The sequence below is a fragment of the Erigeron canadensis genome, chromosome 2, assembly GCF_010389155.1.
Source record: "Erigeron canadensis isolate Cc75 chromosome 2, C_canadensis_v1, whole genome shotgun sequence".
NCBI classification, from domain to species: domain Eukaryota; kingdom Viridiplantae; phylum Streptophyta; class Magnoliopsida; order Asterales; family Asteraceae; genus Erigeron; species Erigeron canadensis.
In genome coordinates this window covers 45,095,933-45,117,966 of record NC_057762.1, presented here as the reverse complement: position 1 = coordinate 45,117,966, position 22,034 = coordinate 45,095,933, and the positions used below count along the sequence as shown (strand labels likewise).

The following is a 22,034-nucleotide window of genomic DNA, read 5'->3' as shown; positions in this document are numbered from 1 at the left end:
TGTTATCTTTTAGCCACACATTTGGCATACGATTCTCACCTTTTTCACATAATAAATTGTTTAAAGCTATGCATTTTTTTCATCCAACACTTTTTATTGATTTAAAAAGTATGTAATTATTCTTTACATTACTATACGTACAAGCTTTTAGAAAGAATCACATGCTTTTCAAAGCTTTATTAATGTAAAAAAATAAAAAAAATTGTTTCAATTATGTGAATGATTATATATTGGAGTATAAATTATTTTTTTTAAAGTATTGCAGAATACTCGTATATATTTGTTAATGATAAATTTTATTCGTTTTCAATATCTTGGCCTTAAAAATACGCAACTTTTTGATGTAGTTACATTATAATAGGAATAAGTATCTTGGAATGTAACAAACTTTGAACGAATGTAGTATGAAATAATTAAAGTTGTGTGTATTGTATGTAAACAACTCGAAAATAATGTTTATTGTATGTAAGAAAATGTATTCAACCAATTAAAATCAAACAAGTGGCACCTCTATATGGTTGCCACGTATGTCTTCTTACATACAATAAATATTTTTTAAAATTGTTAACATACAATACACATAACTTTAGTTATTTCCTACTATAGACATTCGTTCAAAATTTATTACAGGATACTTATCTCATCAGAGGCGGATCCAGAAAATGAACTTATCAGGGGCAAAAATAAATTCGTTAATTACAGATTCGACGTGTTACGCAAAAAACTAATAACGATATTACATATTTGAGTAAAACATCATAACAAAAACAACTTTTCGTGAACGCAAACTTAATTCATGAGACCATATGATTTAGTTTTTGAAATACTAGCAATTTTAGATCATTTTAGTAGTTTTTAACTTTTCAAAAAGATGTTAATAGCTAAGCAAACGTGGTACATACATCAGAATATCACATGACTCCTTAAAGTGTTATATTAAAATGTTTTTACAGTGTAAAGAGTTATCAAATTAGGCTCAAAAGCCAAAACAGAGGACATTTTAAAATCTAGAATGGAGGCATGTAACAATAAACTATCTAAAGCTCATGTTTATCTAATATAAAAAAACACTTTTTTTCATAATAAATTTGAGAATATAGGGGGCATTACCCCGTACTTTAAAGCTACATCATAATATTACCTCAAGATACTGAAATCCGAAGATAAAGGTATTACTTATTTGTCTTTGTGTTTCCGAGTGCTTTTTGTAGAGAAGATACACGAGTCCAAAGAAAATATTTGATGATTTTATCTCTAGAATTTTTCTCAAATGTGTACCCGATTGAAGACTTTTTTTTTTGTAAGCAAACTCAATCGCGTTATTATTTACATATATAAAACTTACATACAACAACTAAAAGTTTCCGACAACATCAATAAAGAAAATATTTGGATATATATTACGTATTATGTTAGTTATTATAGAATGCAACTATGAGATAAACATAGAATTTCCTAAATGTATGATAATATTTTATTAATCAAACTCCTTACAACAAAATCTTTTAAAAAAATGTGAAGAACTCGACGGTTAATTTGCGGCCGTTTTCTGGTATGTATTATCGATTTATCGTGGACGACGAGCTATTTTTACTTTTTTATAAATTTAAAAAAAAAAAAAGAAGAAGAAAAGGAGGGTGTTGTTTTTACGTGTCATCCCACTCCGTTGGTACATTCGGCGGAGAAAACATCTCGTGTGTTACACGCACCATATGTATCGGTACCCCCACTACCTCCCATTACGCAATCCTCACCGTTCGATTCCTTTTGACCCCACTATAGGCCCCACATATTCCATATAATTTTTTCTTTTAAAAAAAACGAATAAAAATATACAGCTCACCATATGTAAAACTAGCTGCCCACTCAGTGCCCCCAATTCCTTCACCTTCTATTTCATTGTAACGCTCTGCCCTTTTCTTCTCTTCTCTGCCATGATATATACCGTACACAGTTACACACACCTATACATATACATTCCTATATCTATATACTCTATATCTATCTATCTATTACATATATATCAAATAAAAGTTGAAAATATTCTCTTCCATATTATAACTAACTGTTTATTTATATCTTTCCTTTTTATACCTCTACAAACCTTGATATTTTCCTTTCATTAATACATATACACTAAATCTCGTATATCTATTTTTATATATATATACGTCAATTATTCTCTTCCATTTAACAATTTAACCGTTTCCTCTTCTTTTTCTAATACTTGCTCTGCTTACACAGAGCTTGATATTTTCAATTCCATATATATACATACACAAAATATATCTACATAATCTTATACATTTTTATGTATATCTTTAATAATCTTTTCCATTCCCATTTCATTTCAATCTCTATAAATCTTTTTCTTCCAAATCTTGATTCTTCGTTCATATACATACACACCTATCTATAGATAGATAGATACAGACACAAGTTATACGTAAAGATGTTGGATTCATTATTGAAGAGCAAGTTTTATACCAAATGGTAATGAATTGAATTTCTTTTTTTCTTTTTAACAAAAAGTTTTGAACTTTGGTGGGGTTTCTAATTATTGCTTACATATATATTTGTGTGATATATATCAGCAAGTCGGAAGTCAAGATGACGTTGAAGCGAATCGAGATGATAAAACGAAAAAGGAATGCAATGCAGAAGTTTTTGAGGAATGATGTTGCTGATCTTTTGAAAACTGGGCTTGAATCAAATGCATATGGCAGGGTATATATATATATATATCATCTTTTCTTTTTTACTCGTATTTATTCGTGTTCTTTAAATCTGGATAACCGACCCATTATCGATCATCTAAAAAAAAATGTAATCTTTAGAAAGATTTTGGGATTTTGATTGTGTCAAAAGAAAAAAAGTTTTATTTTTTTTGTTTGTTATGTCTAAATTTTGAAGGTTGGTTGCGTAAGAAAAAATTGGAATATAGGTGGACCACCTTTGACAATAGTATACTTCATGTTAAACATTAATGTTACTATCTGTTATCTATAATTTTACAATGTTTAATATATATGTTGCATTTATGGGTCCTACATGTGAATAATTAGGGTGTTTGTTTGATTTTTAGTGGATGATGTGAATGTTGACATGCTAAAAAGTGACATGTAAAATGAAAATACATAATTAAAGATGGAGGTAGATAGATTAGTATCTTTTTTTCAACCAGATAGTTTGATTGATGATTGATGCATTATAGATAGTTTGGCAAGAAATTCAAGATTGATCATTGATAATTTGTTATTATGGAAACAGGTTGAGCAACTATATGCTGATGTGAATCTGTCATCATGTTATGAATTTATTGAACAATGGTGTTTGTTCATTTTAAGTAATCTTTCAGCCATGAATAAACAGAGGTAAATCTAGTTATATAGATCTTCAATACTCCTATATATTAGTACACACAAGGTTGATGATATGATTTTTGTGAATATTAAAGCAATTTCTTATGTCACATTGTAGGGAATGCCCTGATGAATGTAAGGAAGCTATATCAACTTTGATGTTTGCAGCTGCAAGATTTGCTGACTTGCCAGAATTGCGCGAACTCAGAGGTTTATTCGTTGATAGATATGGGAATTGTCTTGACCCTTATGTCAACCAAGAGGTGCTTCTTGCAATTACTTTATCAAAATATGTTTTTTTTTATTAATAGTATAGCTATTAATCATGGTTCTATATTTAATACTAGCTTGGCAAAACATGGGTTTTTTTTTTTAGCTCTGTGTGTATTTTTATCGCAGCTTTTAAAGAACTAAAACTAAAAAGGGAAAAATTATCTTCTTAGTTTGTCAGGAACTTGAAGGCAGACCCTCCTTGTAAGGAAATCAAGCTTCAAATGATCCAAGAGATTGCAGTGGATTATAAAATAAAGTGGGATTCTAAGGCTTTGGAAGTTAAATTGTACAAACCGCCTCCATCTGTACAGGTAAATCGTCTCTCTCCTTTTCAACTGTTAGCATTATCATTGTTGGACGAAGAGTATTTCAAATGGGCCAGCTCATAGAACTTGGGTAAAAAGGGAACGGGTCAAATTGGTCTAGCTCGATGTCTATAGGTGAAAGCATACATATTTTTAAACTGTCTTCCATTCTTCCAGGATTTAGAATAGTAAATCGTAATAAAATTGTTTTCATGATCACGACCAACACTTTTATTACCTATAATGCAGTTAAAAGAAGTTTTTGGGTCAGCCTAAACTCGGCCGTATCCACCTATACTAAACATAGTAAATATGACCCTCTATCCAACTTTCCCATTTTACCACCTCTAACATACAAACATCTCGCAGGATTGGTCTCCATATAGCAACGGAAGAAACAATACATCACCTAAAACCCACCATCAAAATGGTTTGGAAAGAAACATTCAAGAAACAAAATTGAAGAATGGCACTGACTTCTTAAAGAAGGACCACAGGCTTGAAGATAAGAATGCAGTTGAAAAGATAGAGGAAAAACAAGTGGTCCCGCCTATTAGAAACAGTTTTCCAAATAAACCAAGGGCTGAAGTTGAGAAGAAAGAGCACAGACACCCTGAACCGGCTGTTGGAAACAGTTTGCTTTACAATTCAAGGGCTGCGGTTGCAACAAAAAAGGAAGAAAAACATGATCATGGCCGCGTATCTCCTTATTGGTCGAGAAACACTAGCTATAGCAGTGAGAGCACAACTAGTCCAGAATACAGTACAGGACCGGATGATAGTGCTTTGGAGGATGTATCCGAAGGAAGAAAGGATTATGCATTCAGATCAATGGCTTCTCCTAACATTGAAACTGAGTCGGCCAAAAAGGCAACAATCTCTACAATTTCTGGTTCTGGCAGAGAAGATCTTCAAAGTGATATACCCGAAGGAAGGAAATACTATGGCTTAAGGTCAATGGGTCCTCCATACATTAAAACAGATTTAAGCAAAAAGCCATTGTGTTCAGCTGAAGAAAAGATATCTGGACTGGAGTTTAAAGAGAGAAATAGCATACGTGAAGAAGAGTCTGAAAGTATTAGTAAACCAGTACCAAGATCAGTGAGGAATCGAAGACCATTTAATCCAGTTGCAGGTTCTTCTCAGGTAAACAGTGAAATTCCAAAACCAGGTACCAGGCTTTTGAAGGGTGAAAATCTTGATCATGATCATATAGATGATGACCTAGAGAGAAAAATGGATAAATTTTTGTCACACTGCAGCAAAAAACCCTCGCAAATACCTGCTCCAACGCGTTCAGGTTCACTTCCCCTTGAACCTTTGAATACCAGTGTGGCAGCAGAGGGGAGAAAGGGACTTTCAAGGGCGACAACTTATCAAGCGGATTCTGCTTTGAAATCACAAGGTCATGTGCATCCTAAACTTCCTGATTATGATGAATTTGTAGCGCGATTAGCAGCTCTTAGAGCGAATTCATAGAGTCATGTTTCTTGTAGGCTTATATATTACGGTACTATTTTCTAGCTACGGTAGTATTTTCTAGCATTCTTCACCTGTATCAGCTCCTTGCTGTTATATTTTACTAGAATTGGTGTTTTTACCAAGTATCATTTTAGTTACTTGTTACCATATCGAACTGTTCAACATGTGTTAAATCAAAACCTGTATGCTCCAGCTAGAAATAGGGTGTTAGATTATGTCATGAAAGCTGTTGGCCAGCAAGAAAAGACCAAAAGTACTAAAATGATGTTATTTCTATGATTTTTAGGTTCATAAACTAATTTGGAGGTTAGAACAAGGCTCTGATTATTAATGCTGGACAATTAACTGAGATTATTCTCAATTAGCTTGTCTTTAGTGGTATAACTTTACTTATTAGAAAAACTATCAATCAAATATGATTCATCAATAATTTCATTATTACAAATATTCCTAATTAAAGCCCACCATCCCCTAGCTTGTTGGTTAAGTATAACTTAATTGTTTAGGTACTAGTGGAAGGGGATTCCCTCAAGTTCCTTTAACTTGACTAGTCAAGTTGGGAAAACTTGAGGGAATCCCCTTCCGATACTAGTGTACTACCACTTCATTCATAAAAAAAAATCTCTCATTAGTTTATTATAAGTTTTCTTATCAACTTCAATAATTCATTAAAATTTGAACTTAAAACTTCTTGAAACATTTGCCTTTGGAACCTTAAACAAGTACCATGTATTCGATCTCCTTAAACTTTAAAACTTTCTATAAACTTTGAAACAGGTGAACTTGAACAAGAGTGTACACTTGACCTTATACCTTCAAATATATAGATACAACTTATACTCGTCCCATCCAAATTAATGTGTCTTATTTTGAAATTTTAAAATCTTTATTGTTTAACGAGCATGGTACCTGCGCAATGCGGCGGCAGTAGTGGGGAAGACAGTCTGTTTCATTAGAGATTTTGGGTAGTTACGTAAAGAAAAAAAAAACAAAAAAGTCCAAGAGCAAATCTGGTAATTCAAAGGTAGAATTACTTAATATAAAAATAGGTATTATAGATATTGATTATAAATGTATTTATTTGTGTTTTATAATAAAGAATGAAATTTTATATCAAAGAAAACACATGTAATTAAACTCAATTAATTTATATATATCGTTCATCAATTGTTATATTATCGAGTGTTATATGATACAAATAAAAATATTTAAAGTCAAAGTTTAAAAGAAAAGACTTTTAAAATTCAAAATATGACACTTTTAGTGGTCCATAATGAATACGTACATTATTTCTTGTTAAGTTGTTCATTTGCTTGTGTGTATTCACCATTTAGCCATTAAGATCATTCTTAACCGTTTACCTTTTTCGCTTACATTTTTTCTTACCACATTAGTATGATCTTCTCATCTCTTTCACCTTATATTTTTCTCCTTAACCATTCACGTACCATCTGGACCCCACTTTAATTATATTAAAACTACAATACATACAACTAAAAATAACATTTTTAATTATTCCTTCCGTCCCATCAAAAGTGTCTTAGTTTGAATTTTTAAAGTCATTGTTTAATGATAGTATGATCTTTAACTAAAAATAACATATTTAATAAGTAACTTAATTTTTTTTAAAGAAAATATGACCTTTTTACCTTTACTATTTTTTCTCTTTTAGTTATGTGCTCCCTATTGCCCGTCCATCAATTCCTCACAATGAGACATTATGGCATTCACTCTATTGCATGTACTCGGTAAAGGAGAAGGTAGATTCCCTCAAGTTAGGACCATAACTTGAGTTAAGTTAGAAAAATTATGACCTTTGAATTAAAATCAAAGGTCAAGATTCAAAATATGATATGACATATCAATGTGACCGCCACGAGTGCGCCATGGGACCCGGTAAGGGGGATAAGTCTCCGCTATTTTGGTCTCACACACATATTGATTTATATGAGCGTACACTTCATACATTTTAACCCATATAAAATAGAACGACTAACAATTTTTATTTGACTCCTCCCAATTAAACAATTACCAACCCTGTTTAATATCAAATCTTGGTTACGTTACTGCTTGTCGGTTGAACAATGTCATAAAGCATACGGGGATAAAAGTTAAGCAGGCAACGAGTGATTTGGGTTTGAGCAGGACCAAGGGATGGGAGAATGTTGATCTTATAGTGGAACCAAATGTGCCACCTCTGGTTTCCCCGGGGGCTGGTATACCGCATGCTCTAAAACACCATTCAAATTGTCTATACCCTAACCTAGTCTTTTTATTATGAGAGGGACATCAATATATTTGTCAAATATGCCACCCAATCAATCATTCCGTAATAGCTAAAGCTTTTCTTTAACAAAAAAATAAAAAATAATATTGGTGTTGGTTGAAATATCATGGGCTTAAGATCGATGTTCTTAACAACTACTGTAAAATATATTCCTACTGATTACCTGGAATCAAAGAAAATATTTCCAATTTTTCCATAGTAAATAAGATATCAAGTTTTATAATCAACTAAAATAGGCAATTAAATTCCACACAATATATGCTGTATATATATCACAAATATATGTGGAACAAAAGATACACATAACCCAAAACAAATACCGAGATGCAAAGAAACCTTTCCTGATAAAAACAAAAAAGATAACGATCGACGAGAACAGCGCAGCCAAACACACACACAGGTTTGAACCATATATAATTGGTTGGCGCATCATCATTAGCCATCTTTCTGACTCTCTCTCACTCTCTATTTATAAGCCACCTGTACGTCTTTTTTTGTCATTTCCATATACAGTATCAATCTATTTTATTTTTTTTCCTTCACTCAATTGATTAATATTCTTTTCTTTACAAACACTAGCTGCTGTTATACTACCACCACAACCAAAAATGTGTTATCCGATTGATGTTTCTTGTAATATCATTGGTGGGCATGCTTTGGATGCCAGACTCAGGCGGTTGGCCACGGCGGTTGCACGGCAGCAACTAGCGGTGGTGCAGGATAATAATAGTACTCCTAATCATGCACAACAAGTAGTAAAAAGAGTGGAGGTCAAGAAACAGTATTGTATATGTTCACCAACTGTTCATCCAGGTTCGTTTAGGTGCAAGCATCATTTTGCAGATTATGTTTGGGTTGGTCGACCCACTACTACTGTCCATTCTTAACGTGCGTACCAAGCTTCTTTCCGTCGACTAATTACTTGAGAAGAAATCTTTTATTATATGTGCGCGCACATAAGATAGTCTTTTTATAAGAAAAGAACAAAAAAAAGATGTTATATATCTTTGTGGGTACTTTGTCTTCTGTATGTTTGTTGCATTTGATGACTCGGTTTGTTCATCTCTCTTTATATATCCAATTGTTTTGTTAATTAGTAATTTATATTGCTTTCGTATATGTTTTATTTGGTCTGTGTTTGAGTATTTGTATTTGCAGTGGGTAGAATGAATAAATTGGTGATATATTTAGTTGAAACTATATACGGAAACCCAGCTCATGCGTTGTCCTCTTTTGGGACGGTCTCAGGAGTGATCATCGCGTCTCATATTTTTCATTCCAATTCCAATTCCAATATCTCAAGGTATACCGTATACCCCTTGAAATTACTACTTTTGAAAATAATTGCAAGAAGATTTTGGTTTGGTCCATAATGCAATTGGTTTTTAATGAGCCCAGATTTTTTATTGATTGATTTTAGAAGATTGCCAGCCAAGCTGTTATATTCAATTTACATATGTAATTAGTTGATCTTCCAAACGTATACTTGCCATGTATGAACGTGAATATTCAAAGAATCTTTACCAAGAATAAATAATAATTGTCGCAGCACTTCTTGTTTTGTCCATTTCGTTATAAAAAGTAATTTGGAGTAATAATACTTGAGGATTTTGATATGGACTGCTAGTATCATAATGTCCGTACAATAATACTCCATCTTTTTTATGAATATTCCAAGTTTATCGTAATAAATCATAGATAAGGTAGGCGTACCAGTGATAATATATCAGTATCTGGAAACGAAAATAGGGTGGATACAATAATCATTTTTTATACCTTTCTGGTTCCAAGTACTCGACCAACTTATCTACAACAAATAGGCTCATCCGCATGAGGCTCTGACATTAAAAAAATCTTTTTACACGATAAATTTCTTGTTCGTATATCAATTTCTCATGGATCACACTGAACACAGTTAATAATGGCAAAATTTGGCAAAAAATGGTGTGGATGTCCTTCAACATCAAGCCACCAGCCTGGCATTGTCAAAGCTACATCATTCACTGGAAGCTTCAATCAACATCACACATAATTCTAGCTTCTTTCTAATGTAGGAAATTCACTTGAGGCAATAGCGACACCTTTTGTCAAAGATCTACTGTTGCATCATTGGTTCTCTAGGTAATGATCATACAACGAATGATACTTTGCAGGAATATAATCTTTAAATCTGTCAAAAGCAAGAAAAATATTCAATTAACGTAATGAACTGCAAAGCCGCTATTACTTGATTCCGCACCTAGTTACTTGACTCCAACGAAAAACATGCATAGGACTGGAGGTAGAAAAGATGGCAGAAATCATTTTCACCGAAAGATTTTAACAGAAATTTATAGTTAAGAACTAACTGGCACATGGGTCAAAAGTCCCTAAAGTGTACTTTTGAGTGTATAAAACCTCTTGAATTACTTAATTCTAATAATCAACATTATTAAAATAATATAAACTTTTTTAATCATATATTAAACACCAACTGCTTATAGAACTTAAAAATATGGAAAATGGTTTTGGGTCACCCTAAACATTTTGACCTGTTACCCGCCCAGCTCGTTTTTCGATCTCCAGTGTAGAGCATCTTATGTACCTTTGCTGAAGAGGAAGCCTATCAGGAGAAGAAAATAATTTAATGATGGACTGAAGAACATGGCCTATCTTCATGGCCTTAGACTTAAGTGCCTTCATGAAGTCCACAAAAACTTTGTATTCTTCTTTACTAAGCTTCTCTTGGACCTGTTAAGTTCGTAGCTAATTAAGGCTTGCATAAGATATAACATTCTTTGCGAGATTAATTATCAATATATGAACAGTAAACACAATTGTGCCTAAGTCAGTTGAGCAAGTTGATAAAAAACCTTCAAAACAGTAAAAACTCTCCAAGAAATTTAGTTTAAATGCGTCTAACAGGCAGGGCTGCGTTGGTTGACCCATAATCACTTAATTGTTCATTTAAAAAGATATATAAATAATTGGACATCTTTAGCTAAATATTAGATCCATTTGAGATAGTAATCGACTCTCAAGTCTCAACCCATTAGAGCCCCATCGAGTAACATGCCTACATACTTGACCATTTGGAATTACAAAAAACCAAATCAACATACAAAAGAAAACAGGTCAACAATGCTACCTCTATAGAATTGTTACCTGTAAAAGAAAAGTAGATCCTTTTTTCTGATCATTGTCACAAGGCAAACTTGAAATACCACTTCTGGTTTCTGAAGAGGAAAACTGAGTAGTTGTTCTTTGTATGTTTATTTCACTTTTCACCGGCAATGATGAACATTCCAGCACCGATTCAGTATTTCGACTTGCAAGGAACCCAAGACTCACATGTGTTGATGAAGAAGATTTTTGTCCAAGTAACATGCTTTCCACAGGACCATCACAAGAGCTGTTGCACTGTTGTAATACATTGTCATACTTGGCTTTTTCAAATTTGCGTTTCTTCAAAAAACGGGGTGCAGTCAGTTGATTGGATATTTCTCCGCTGGTCAAATCGACCACTTCATCTTTTTTGACAGCCTGTGTCGTCCTGGGATATAGCTTCTCCTCAGAAAGTTGATTGGTTATACTTTTTGAGGTTGAACTCTGTTTGTGCTTATCAAAAGAAAGATTTGCTCGGTTAGCAGGAAGTATTTCATGAAGCTGCTTGAAAAGGCTGCCTCGTTTGACTTCAGAAAAAGATGATGACTTGGGAGAGCAAAATTCATTCGCGACATCCTGTAATATCCATCAAGTATAAACAAATCATAGAACATTATAATTAATAATTTAGTAAAAGTTGACAAAACCATGGGTGGCAAGATGAATGGGTTGACTCTTGAGTGATGGTCCAAAATGGGTTCTTTGATAGCATGAATCAAGTAGGTTAACCAGCAAACATTTTTGTCCTTCATATAAATAATCAATGCGTTAATTTAAATTAGAAAGGAATACTATATCCATAACCTACATCTTTGGATGAAAGCGATTTAGGATGTGTGATCATGATTACATTTTGGCAGCTTTTGACTCAATTGATTAAGTTGAACTTTTGGATCGAGGAAAACACAACCTAACTCGACCCGTTAGTTATGTATGTGGGCAGAAACTGCCACACAAAACAAGGTATGCCTTTGTCATAATGAAGCCCATACCAAGGATTTAAGAAATTTGCCAGGTTCATGTTTGTCCAGATGTATGATTCTGTCCAGAATACTTCTTTCTCCTGAAAAGTGAAAAAAAAAACATAGACCATCAGACTCGGGATGTAGAAGTGTTGCCGGCTTAGTTTTCTACAGGTATGGATAACATTTAAACAGCTAATTACCATTCCAAAAGATTCAACAATGCTAGAATAAAGCTAACAGCCTAACAGCAATCAACATAATAGCTCTCTTAACCACAAGGGCGATGGCCTAGTGGTAAAGACTTGATCTCTAAGGGTTAAAATACCTAGAGGTCCAAAGTTCAAATCCCATGAGCAAAAAATATACCCTCATGTCCCCATGTGGCCACGCAGATTCATCAGAGATGAATCTAGGCTACCCACAAAGCAAGTGATCACCCTGGGACTAGTCGGCTGACAAACCGGGTCGGATACCTAGGTTAATCCAAAAAAAAGCCCTCGATAAATAATTTAGCTGTGGATAGCTCAACAGAAAACATAATTAAGCATTTAGCCACTTAAATACGTGATTCGAGCCATTTGCTTTGTATGGTACTATGGTGGCGGTCTCTTTAGAAACATCACAACGCCGTCTTCTTCAAATCGAGTAGACCAGAAGCGTTTACGTCAATTGTTTCACTATCACTTCTTTGGTTGTCAAAGACTCAAAGTGTTGTAAGAATTTGAATTTATCGTGGTCTACTTCGATTAACGGTCCAAGTCCCTTGTTGTAATCCTTCGGCGCCTTGCCGAAGATTTCTTTCTTATATTTTAGTAAATTTGGCGGTTCCAAAAAAAGCATTCAGCAACTTAACCATAACAAAATTCAACATACCATAGCCTGTAGCAATTAACAAGAAAAAAAGTGACAAATTATGTTAAGGACAATCATAGGAATGTGAAAATACTCTGCCAGTCTGGCAATGCATAAGAGCCGAACCCACTACCCAGAAAAATAAATCACTACCACGGCACCTATATTAGAAAGTTCTTGATTCTAGAGTTCTTAAACCAGTTCTCAGTTAGAAAGATTTTTTAAATTTGGAAATTGGAACCGGATTGGGTTATCCATTAAAAGTTGAAACGGCATCATTTTACATCAAAAAGTGTCAAACTATGAAACACCATATCTATGTTCAGTTAATGGTCTTGTTTGGAACAGAACCAGTTCTAGACCAAAACCGGTTTTAAGTGATTCGGTTCTCACTTTCATTATATTAATGACAAGTTATGGTTCAGTCAAGTTTCATCCCAATGAAAACCCAAGTTAAACATTGCTGGGTGTTATTCCAAACACAAAATAATCCCCTTGTAAAGCTCAACAGATATTTAACCTGATTCTTTAATATGTGTTAGCTTCTGCTCCGTTGGGTAGCTGATTGCAGCTTCTCGAAAAAATCGGGTCAATGTGAAAACTACATCCCCAAATTTTGAGTAACACTGCGTATGAAACATGTCAGGCACATTGACAGGTAAAAACAGTAATATAAACTGATGAATACTTCACCTTGATGTGAGGCTGTATCCAGCGTGATATCTGGGACTGATGGCTTGTTCTTGTAAACCTGTTGATCAAACATAAAAAAAGGTCCTGTTTAGATGATGATCAATGGCACAACATTTCATTTGTCACATTAAAGAAAATGGACTGAGACATAACATAAGGTAAAGATATTTATGATACAAGGATTTTTAGCCTAGTGGCATAGAGACGCCACATCAAGGCGTCAGCTAAGAGGCATGGGTTTGACTGTTTGAGTCCCATAGGTAAAAATGTGTGAATTGAAGTGTTGTGTGTGAATAATTGTCTTCCAAAAAACTACAAGTATATTTGGGTGCATATTTGTTTGAGTGTGTATCCTTGTATATAAGCACGTAGACGTATGTCTTTTGGCCCAAGTATGTTAAGCTGTTCAGTTAGGATGAATGCAGTCAAACTCATTTTAAAAAATCCCAATATACGTTTTTCATATATCTTATGTAGACTTGGGGAGTAGTGTAAAAACAACCTTTCATCACAAAAAATGATTGCTCCATGATCATAACGATGACGAATGACTCGTCCAACAGCTTGATTTACAGCCCGTGAGGCTTGTTGGTTATACCATTCATCCCCTGTCAAGACCTAAAAACAAAAGTCTACTTTTAGCATTATAACTGTAGTTTCCTTCCAAGAACGGAACAATATATTTACTTAAAATTGGATAAAATTACCTTGCATTCTGTACTTTGTGCTGGTGCCTGCTGATCTAGGAACTCACGTTTCAGGCGGACCTATAGCCGTGGAATCAATTCAAATATATATATATATATAAAACTAACAGAAGAAAAACCATGCATCAGTAACAAGCCATGATAATCATTTATTATATGCTGAAAACTAGAATCAATTAAAATATTCCGTGGTTCAATAATCAACTTCCGAGCTTAAAATCCATAGTTATATCACCAAACATGTTCTCATTGTTGTGCATTTCGGGATAACTACCATTTTGTTCCATCTACCATGCTAACATATGAGAACAGTATAAGAAAATGAGGTTACTTTTTGTTCTTCAGCATAGGTCGATAAAACTGATAGCATGTATGTTGGTTGATATTCTTCCAAAAAACGAATCCCTTATTGACAAAATTAAAAACAAATAGCGTGAAAAAACAAGTTGTTCACGCTTATTGGTGAACGAGTTGCATATATCAAGTATAAGACTAGAGTACTATACTTAAATTGTCACTATCTGTCTATCACATCGATTATATCCCTTTAGTCCAATAAAGACGCTATCCTAATCTGAATATCTGGAAGTCTAAGCTTTAGTTCACAACCAATAACCTTCTTTTCTGCCTTTTATAGAAAGAACACTTCAAAAGTCGTAGTTGAGACCAATGTCTACCAACTTATTATCAATTAATCCAATAACTATGTATCCGTTTAGGTAAATTCGACTTGTTGAAAGCCTACTTCCCAATCAAAGTAGTCATTTGATATTTGGTAAATCCTTGAAAAGAACCTTTTGCATCAACGGGGGAACAAATTCATCTCAAAGTATAAACTTAAATAATTTATTTTTTTTAACATATATATTTCGGCTGCAAATTGGTTAAACTTTTATAAAAAAGTCCATAAAACTACCTTATCATATGATATGGTTTTTGTTTTAGAGAATAACTTACTGCAAGAAATGACATCACAATACTAATAACAAAAGTAAAGTGGTTCAAGAAATTCAATGCAGAGTGTTACTTCCAAACTCATATTGGCAACTGTTGTTTATTACTTGTGGCAGGAAAGAAATGCAAGGCTTTTCAGGAAGCAAAAAAGATCGATTACTAATATGTGCGGAACAATCATCTCTACTGTAAGGCTCAAGCTATTCACTTTTCGGTACAAGAAGACTGAAAACGTGAAGAGGCTCATGGATGTTTGGGATCTACCAGTTTTGTTAGCGAATAATCAAGTATAATTTTGGTGCGTAGCTACTAGGTTATGTTTGTAGTAGCTACTACGGTATTTTGGTTGTTGTTTGAGTTGCTTGTGTGCATGTACTTTTCTAGTCAGCTTGGTATTTAGCTAAGCTGCCTGTTCTTCATTATTATATATAAAATCTTACAAGGGTAAAGCCCCTTTTACCCAAAAAAAAAAAGAGTAAGTGGTTCGAGCCAACTTTTCATATCATCTTTATAGTCTAATGACACTCTAAATAATCCAAATATATTTTGTCCTGGTCATATATCATTCTGAAAACCATGAGCATACCAACACCAATTGACAGATTTCACTGGGAAAAAATCGAAAGCTGAGCATACCTTAGGATCATTCCACAGAGCAAATGGAATGCCAGTGACGATCACAGCTCTACCAGCATTGTCAGCAAAATCTAGTCCTTCGCTTACCTAATACATAAAAAGGAACATTTAAACTCAATCAAAAGAATCAGCCTACATAAAAGCTGTCCCCAGTGTAAACTATATATATTTGTATGTATAATATATTAGTTATCGGGTCATTCAAACCTAAAAAGTTTAAGAGGGACTATGTTTTATAGGGTTCCAGGGGTACAAGATAACAGCTCACATATAATGTTAATATAATGGTGGAACGATAAGGGTGATAAAAACTGAACCCAAACAGTTTATCATACACAAACTCCTTCAACCAAAGATCCATAACTGTAACTTTATACTAGGTGCACAACTGTAACTTTAATTGGTTTAACTACAGAAGGTAGATATAATGCTTTCACGAGTTGCTTCTGTATTGCTTTGATTTTCTATATATTAAGCTGAATCGACAATTTGTGAATCTTGGACCAACCAATTAATAACGTTGATAGTCTGTTTGTGCATTAGAGGGATTCTTTAATACAGATTATGTGGTTAGCTGAAACACATTTATGCATTATGTGAATCCAGGTTTTTCCCAAAGAAAAATATGACAATAAATTGACGGATCACAGATGCCGGTATAGAAGCATTAAACAAAGCAAAAGAACGATCACTGGATATATACTCAAGTACTCAACCTTGTTGTCAATGAAGAAGTACCTTTCCACGACATACAGCAAAGAACACCGCACCAGTAGTTGAAGTATCTCTTAACTTGGCCATGTAGTCCTGGTCAAATATGTACTAGTTACAATGAATGAATAAAAACACATTTCCTGATTTGGTTGAACCGGTTACTCACATCAATTGCCTCGGGAAAGAGTGAAGATTGTCTTGGTTCCACAACAGGTTGCTTATGTTTGCAAATTCTTTCCCATATAGTAATGGAATTTGTTGCAGTTGCACTCTGAGAAACAAATGCCAAGTTTATTACAGCGTACAAGAAAGCTTGTACCAGAAATCAAAATATTTAGTAGATGACCTCATTCTTCCAGTAATCAATGCATAGGTTCAAAAGATAGTATGATGGGAAAAAGACAAGCAACCCGTCTGGTACAATTCTTGCAAAATTGACTGAAAAAATCGAAAGACATCATTAATAGGCACATTGGTACAGTTCTCATGCTGTCCATACATTGCGGATCTATAACCTTTAAACAAGCCAAGCTCGAACTAAAACCTCTAAAATCACACACTAGCTGAACTCGAGCTTTATTCCTAAAACTCGAAAGAAGCCAAGCTAAAGCTCAAGCTCAAATAAACAAGCTCAACTTCAGCTCGGCTCGTTAATATCGCTACTTACGGCTGGGTCTACACAAGTTATGAATTATCCTAACAGGTAAAAACTGAAAAGGTATGGGACTGCTAAAAATGGATCAATGGAGTCGCCCATAGTATACTTTTGATGTTTAAAACATAATATGCAAATTATTTGAAAATTTTGATTATGTTTGAGATGATATCATTATTTATCATAATCGACACGGCAACTATTTATATAAAGTTTTGACCAAAAGTATTTTGGACCAACCTGACCCGTTTCATCTTGGGCTCTTGGTCCATATTAACCCAGGACCCCAGCCTCGCTTGCCATCTATTATTTCACCTCTACTAACAAGTGACTTGATATGATAGTTCAGCAAATCATTACGATAATTGTACTTACCAATAGAATTGCCTAGACTTAGCTTGTATTCTGCAGAATCCCGAGTCCTGTAAGAAGAGTTGAACGGATGACCAGATGGACCAACTGGTACGATCCCAGCCCATAATTGATTATCTGATATAACATGAGGGTTCTCCAAACGTACAGGAAATTTACTACATGTGAGTACAAAAAAAGTGAGTTGTCAAGAAACAGAAAATAAAAGAATATACACATCTGATAATAACCTACAGTTTCAGTTCCTCAGCAAATGAATCCATAGGGGATAATGTGCCAGATGTCAATATAATAGATCCAACATTCTTTTTAGAAAATTCTTCCATAGCAACCCCAGGGTTAAAACACCACCAGCTGAGAGTTCTAGATTTCTCGACTGCATCACCAGAAGCAACAAAAGTGATGACTATAGCATAAATATCTACCATTCAATGATAACTGAACCCTCAGATATCAGACATGAAAACTATCATTTTCTATAATTTGTACTACCAAAAGTTCTCTCACATTTAATGATTGGTTGGTGCAACAACCAGGCAAACTTTGAATATCATTTTAGAATGAAAACTGCAACAAAAGAAATGATAGATGCTGGTATCTTACATTTAAAGGTATCTGAAGATTTCATTTCAACTTCCTGAACATGAACCTGAATTTAACAATGATAGATGGTTTAGACTTACAGACCTACCATGTATCCTACAGAGACAGACTTAAAATATTATACATGGTGCCAATCAAATAAGAACATACTTAAGATAAGAACATGGTGAGAACACTTAAAAACTTCATTTTGATGCATTAAAAGTCCATAAAACTAACATAGTGTACTAATTATCATATTATTGAAATGTTTAACAACACATTGATCTGTCAAAATCGAGAAAATCATGTTTTTTGTTTTGTGCATCCAACAAAAAACGTGATTTTTTTTTTGATTTTGACTAATCAATGTGTTGTTAAACACTTAAATAATGATAATTAGTTAAACACTAGGTTAGTTTTATGGACTTTTAATGCATCAAACTGATGTTTTTAAGTGTTCTCACCGTGTTCTTATTTTAAGGGTGTTCTTACCGGAGTGTTATATATATATATATATATAGTTGAATTCTATATAAGCATGCCACAAGGTACTAAACTCAAGGTCCAAACATACACGATAATATTGGGCATGGGTATCACCATTTTCTTTGAAAATCATTTTAAGGATGTCCCCTATACTCTCCAGCCTACAGAGAGTTGCCTTTGTCTTTTGAGAATCATTGGTCTTTGCATCTGCAAAACAAATATACTAAAGTTGGTTATATTATATTAACACAATAAATATAGTTATTGGAGTTCAAAAGTTTGATAAATAAAGTATCAACATCCATATAGCAGTTTTGAGCAACTATCCATGATATTATTAACATCATAGTGGAGTTTTTACCATCCTCGAGTAGCTCATTGGCCTCCGCAATTGTATCAAGAAGCACTTTTACCGTATCATGTTTAATATTTAGCTCACCAAGCAACTCATAGATGTAAGGGCCGGGTTTTGTAAAGCCCAATTCTTTGGAGTCAATACGAACTTCAGCAATCCGCTTCTCAAGCATTGATAAAAGTGCTGGCAAGAAACCATTTTATACAAGATATTAAAATACTCATGGAATTGACTAGTATGCTAGAATCATAGGTAACTTACAACAAAACAGATGAGAAACATATAGATGGCAAAGTGATGAAAGGATGTAATAGAAAGAAAGTATACCTCTGAGAATTGCAAAATTATCTGGATTATAGGATTTGTCATTTAATTTATCTCTCCTGACAACAGCAAGGCCTTCGCATTTTTTTGCTTCGGAAATACATGAAGTTAAGAGTGCAGAAGGTAAGTCAAAAGAGGCAGCATCTGCACATATTCCCTCCTATATGTTTTATAGAAAGTAAAAGAAAGTCATTTATTATGTGCATTAGATAATCACCAAAACTTTCAAAGATATCTCAGATATGAAGTAACACTTACCAAATTGTGAGCTTCATCAAATATTAGTATGCTGTTGGACCACTCAATGGTCAAAGATTTTCTGTTACCGGGATCAATAAGATAGTTGTAAGGTGCAAATAAGATATCAACAACCTTATGGATTTCTCGTGACATGTAATAAGGGCATCTGCATTTACAGTGAAATGTTAGTACCTTGCATAAATATTTACTACCATTTGCAATAAGTTACAAGGGAAGGTTGAAAACCAACGGTCCACTGCTTTTCCCAATGTTGACCAAGTCCTCAATGTCGATGGGTTCATCCCCAAGAGAAGGATTATTTTTCACAAACTCTGCAAAAAAGTAGAAGAAACATGTAATCAGTATACACCATGTCAATGGGTGAAAAACAAGTCTCAAAATAGGACTGCAAAAACTAATCACCTGAGACACGTGGAAAATGAGTACAGTACCGTTTGGTACGCTTTTGACATAGAAAGTGGCATGCATTCGTCTGCGTTTTCCCTTTAAGTAAGCTTACATCTGGGTGAATGCATAACTGTTCCCGTGATCCTAATACAACCATTTTAGGTCTGCATAAGAATTTGATATGTTTAAATGATCAAAACATTAATGATGGGTAAATGAAAGATATAAAACCTTCCAAAGTTTGGAGCACAAAATCATATATACATCAAAATCACCAGTGTTATTTTGCTAGATATTTAAGGCTTTTTCCCTAGAAATTATGACTTTGGTTCTATAAGGCGACGATAGATACAAACTATATAAAATGGAGTAAAAGTATAAGAGCAACTCAAAAACAGTATAATCATCGACCCTGACCTGTAGACGGTTCTTTTGAGCTCTTGAACGACTTGTCGAATCTGGCTGTGAGTGCGTGAAGTATACACAATAGTAGGAAGCCCTGAAGATTCCGTCTGCGAAGACGAGCCTTCTGATTGATTACCTCCAGTATCCTGACTTCTGGCTGCAGTCCGACCGTTCGAGAAAGGACCTAAACTCTTTCTCCAGGCTAAAGTTGCGCATAGAAGACACAACGTCTTACCGGTCCCGGTCGGACTCTCGAGTAGCGCGTTAGACCTCTGCCACATATGATGAAAAACATATTTTACTAAATAGCTAGTATATAATATCACTCACTGTGAACTAAACAGAAACCCTAGCAGGAAGTATTATTAATTGGATGAAATGATATATCTAACACCTTATATAACAAGTAGTAAACCTAATAAATTTTAAAAATTAAGATTAAAAATAATTAGATGCATAGATACACATACTTGTTGAAGGGATTGAATGACTTTTTCCATGTAAACAATCTGACAATCGTAGGCCTCGAACGGAAATTCAACATCTATTCCCCTTATTTTATAAGTCGGCATCTCTTTCTATTTCTCTCTCAATCTTATCTATATGTGTGAGAGAGTGAGAAATAGATTTTTAAAAAATAATTATAAACAAGTAGAAGAAATGAAATGATGGTTATGAACAGCCCCCTGTTACTGAATCTGATCGCAAACCCTAACTCGGCGACCGCTGTGGCTCTCTAAACTTATCAATGTTCCCGCCATTTTTTTTTGGTCTTTGGTACGCTATCCACCGATTGCGCGGTCTCGGGTCTCGTCTGGGAAAATTAATAAAATTAAATTATAAGATAAACAAAATTAATTAGCAATATTTCTTAGTGGGTATCCCACAACGGGTGGTGATGGCAGCAGGAATAATGTGGTTATTAATGTAAAAGTTCGCTAATGAAACCTAATTCAAATTAAAGAGCATTTGTTTTCATAAAAAGGCACTCGTAGTAAGAGATATGTGAAAAATTTTGGTTTATTTAAAGGTGTTTAAGTCATATCAAAGGCTAAAAGTTAATAGAAATAAAAAAGAGGTTTGCTTTATTAGAGATTATAAGTTATAGATAAGATTATAGATATAGATAATATAAAACGTTAAGGGCAAATCCGATATTTCAAATGCTGAATAGTTTAATTTAAAAAGGATATTTTTGGAAAGTGGAAATTATATTTTAATTTTGAGAGAATTTCATATATAACTTATAGGCTTGTATTAACACCTTAATTATATCTTTACACAATTAAAATTAAGAATTTTATATATATTCAAATTTAGTTTAGTATCAACCCATTTTATTATAAAGTGATTTGTATTACCTAGTCAAATTTCATTTACATAATTATGTGCAAAACCAAAAAAAATTACAAAAGAAATGCAATAAAAATCTAAAGCCATTATTAGTCAGTTCCTATTGAAATCAAATGAATCCTTTTATTTTTACTTGTAAATTGTAACAACTTGATGAAGCAATTCCATCACTTCCTTCTCTGGTAGATCCAATTATTCTTTAAAACTCTATTGATAATTTTTAATTCCTTTAGTCGTTCCATAACCTCTTATTTTTCTTGAATATATTAATTCATATATATGACTAACTGTTTTCACAATATGATAAATCCTCTTTAGAAGACTTCATTGCCACCTCTTATTGCTTTATATCATTGTCGAAACTACAAGTCGACCCCATCCATATATCCAGGAAGACACGTTAACCCTCAAACATACATTTAAAGATGTAAATTTTATTATAAAATGGGTAGAATTGATATAATCTAAATCATATTT

At 33.7% G+C, this 22,034-nt stretch overlaps 2 protein-coding genes and 1 long non-coding RNA gene across 3 annotated transcripts; 2 read left to right on the top strand and 1 right to left on the bottom strand.

Annotated features, from left to right (window-relative positions):
* Positions 1-2,323: 2,323 nt before the first annotated feature.
* On the top strand, positions 2,324-5,569 carry LOC122589335. Its single transcript, XM_043761623.1, has 6 exons — positions 2,324-2,493; positions 2,595-2,727; positions 3,271-3,374; positions 3,481-3,625; positions 3,806-3,946; positions 4,310-5,569. Exons 1-6 carry the CDS (start codon positions 2,453-2,455, stop codon positions 5,417-5,419), a joined length of 1,674 nt encoding a protein of 557 aa, XP_043617558.1. The 5' UTR covers positions 2,324-2,452; the 3' UTR covers positions 5,420-5,569.
* A 2,459-nt stretch (positions 5,570-8,028) lies between these two features.
* Positions 8,029-8,809, top strand: LOC122590051. Its single transcript, XR_006322393.1, has 2 exons — positions 8,029-8,191; positions 8,289-8,809. It is a non-coding gene; the product is annotated as an uncharacterized LOC122590051 (long non-coding RNA).
* Positions 8,810-9,796: 987 nt separating this feature from the next.
* Positions 9,797-20,949, bottom strand: LOC122588348 (regulator of telomere elongation helicase 1 homolog). The gene is given in 24 exon segments (XM_043760456.1): positions 9,797-9,827; positions 9,829-9,879; positions 10,294-10,439; positions 10,854-11,429; positions 11,846-11,916; positions 13,191-13,296; positions 13,364-13,421; positions 13,866-13,981; positions 14,071-14,130; positions 15,661-15,747; positions 16,399-16,467; positions 16,541-16,645; positions 16,721-16,812; positions 17,405-17,559; positions 17,636-17,777; positions 18,005-18,050; positions 18,561-18,679; positions 18,834-19,010; positions 19,155-19,311; positions 19,410-19,557; positions 19,642-19,723; positions 19,815-19,963; positions 20,217-20,476; positions 20,675-20,949. Coding segments are annotated over 24 exon segments (3,105 nt in total). The 5' UTR covers positions 20,777-20,949.
* Between the last annotated feature and the right edge of the window lie 1,085 nt (positions 20,950-22,034).

Excerpts from the sequence above, each read along its gene's own strand:
- LOC122589335 (XM_043761623.1), top strand. The coding sequence starts at position 2,453 with ATGTTGGATTCATTATTGAAGAGCAAGTTTTATACCAAATG. Across the intron at positions 2,494-2,594 it reads AGCAAGTTTTATACCAAATG|CAAGTCGGAAGTCAAGATGA; the intron begins GTAATGAATTGA and ends GATATATATCAG. Across the intron at positions 3,626-3,805 it reads ACCCTTATGTCAACCAAGAG|TTTGTCAGGAACTTGAAGGC; the intron begins GTGCTTCTTGCA and ends TTATCTTCTTAG.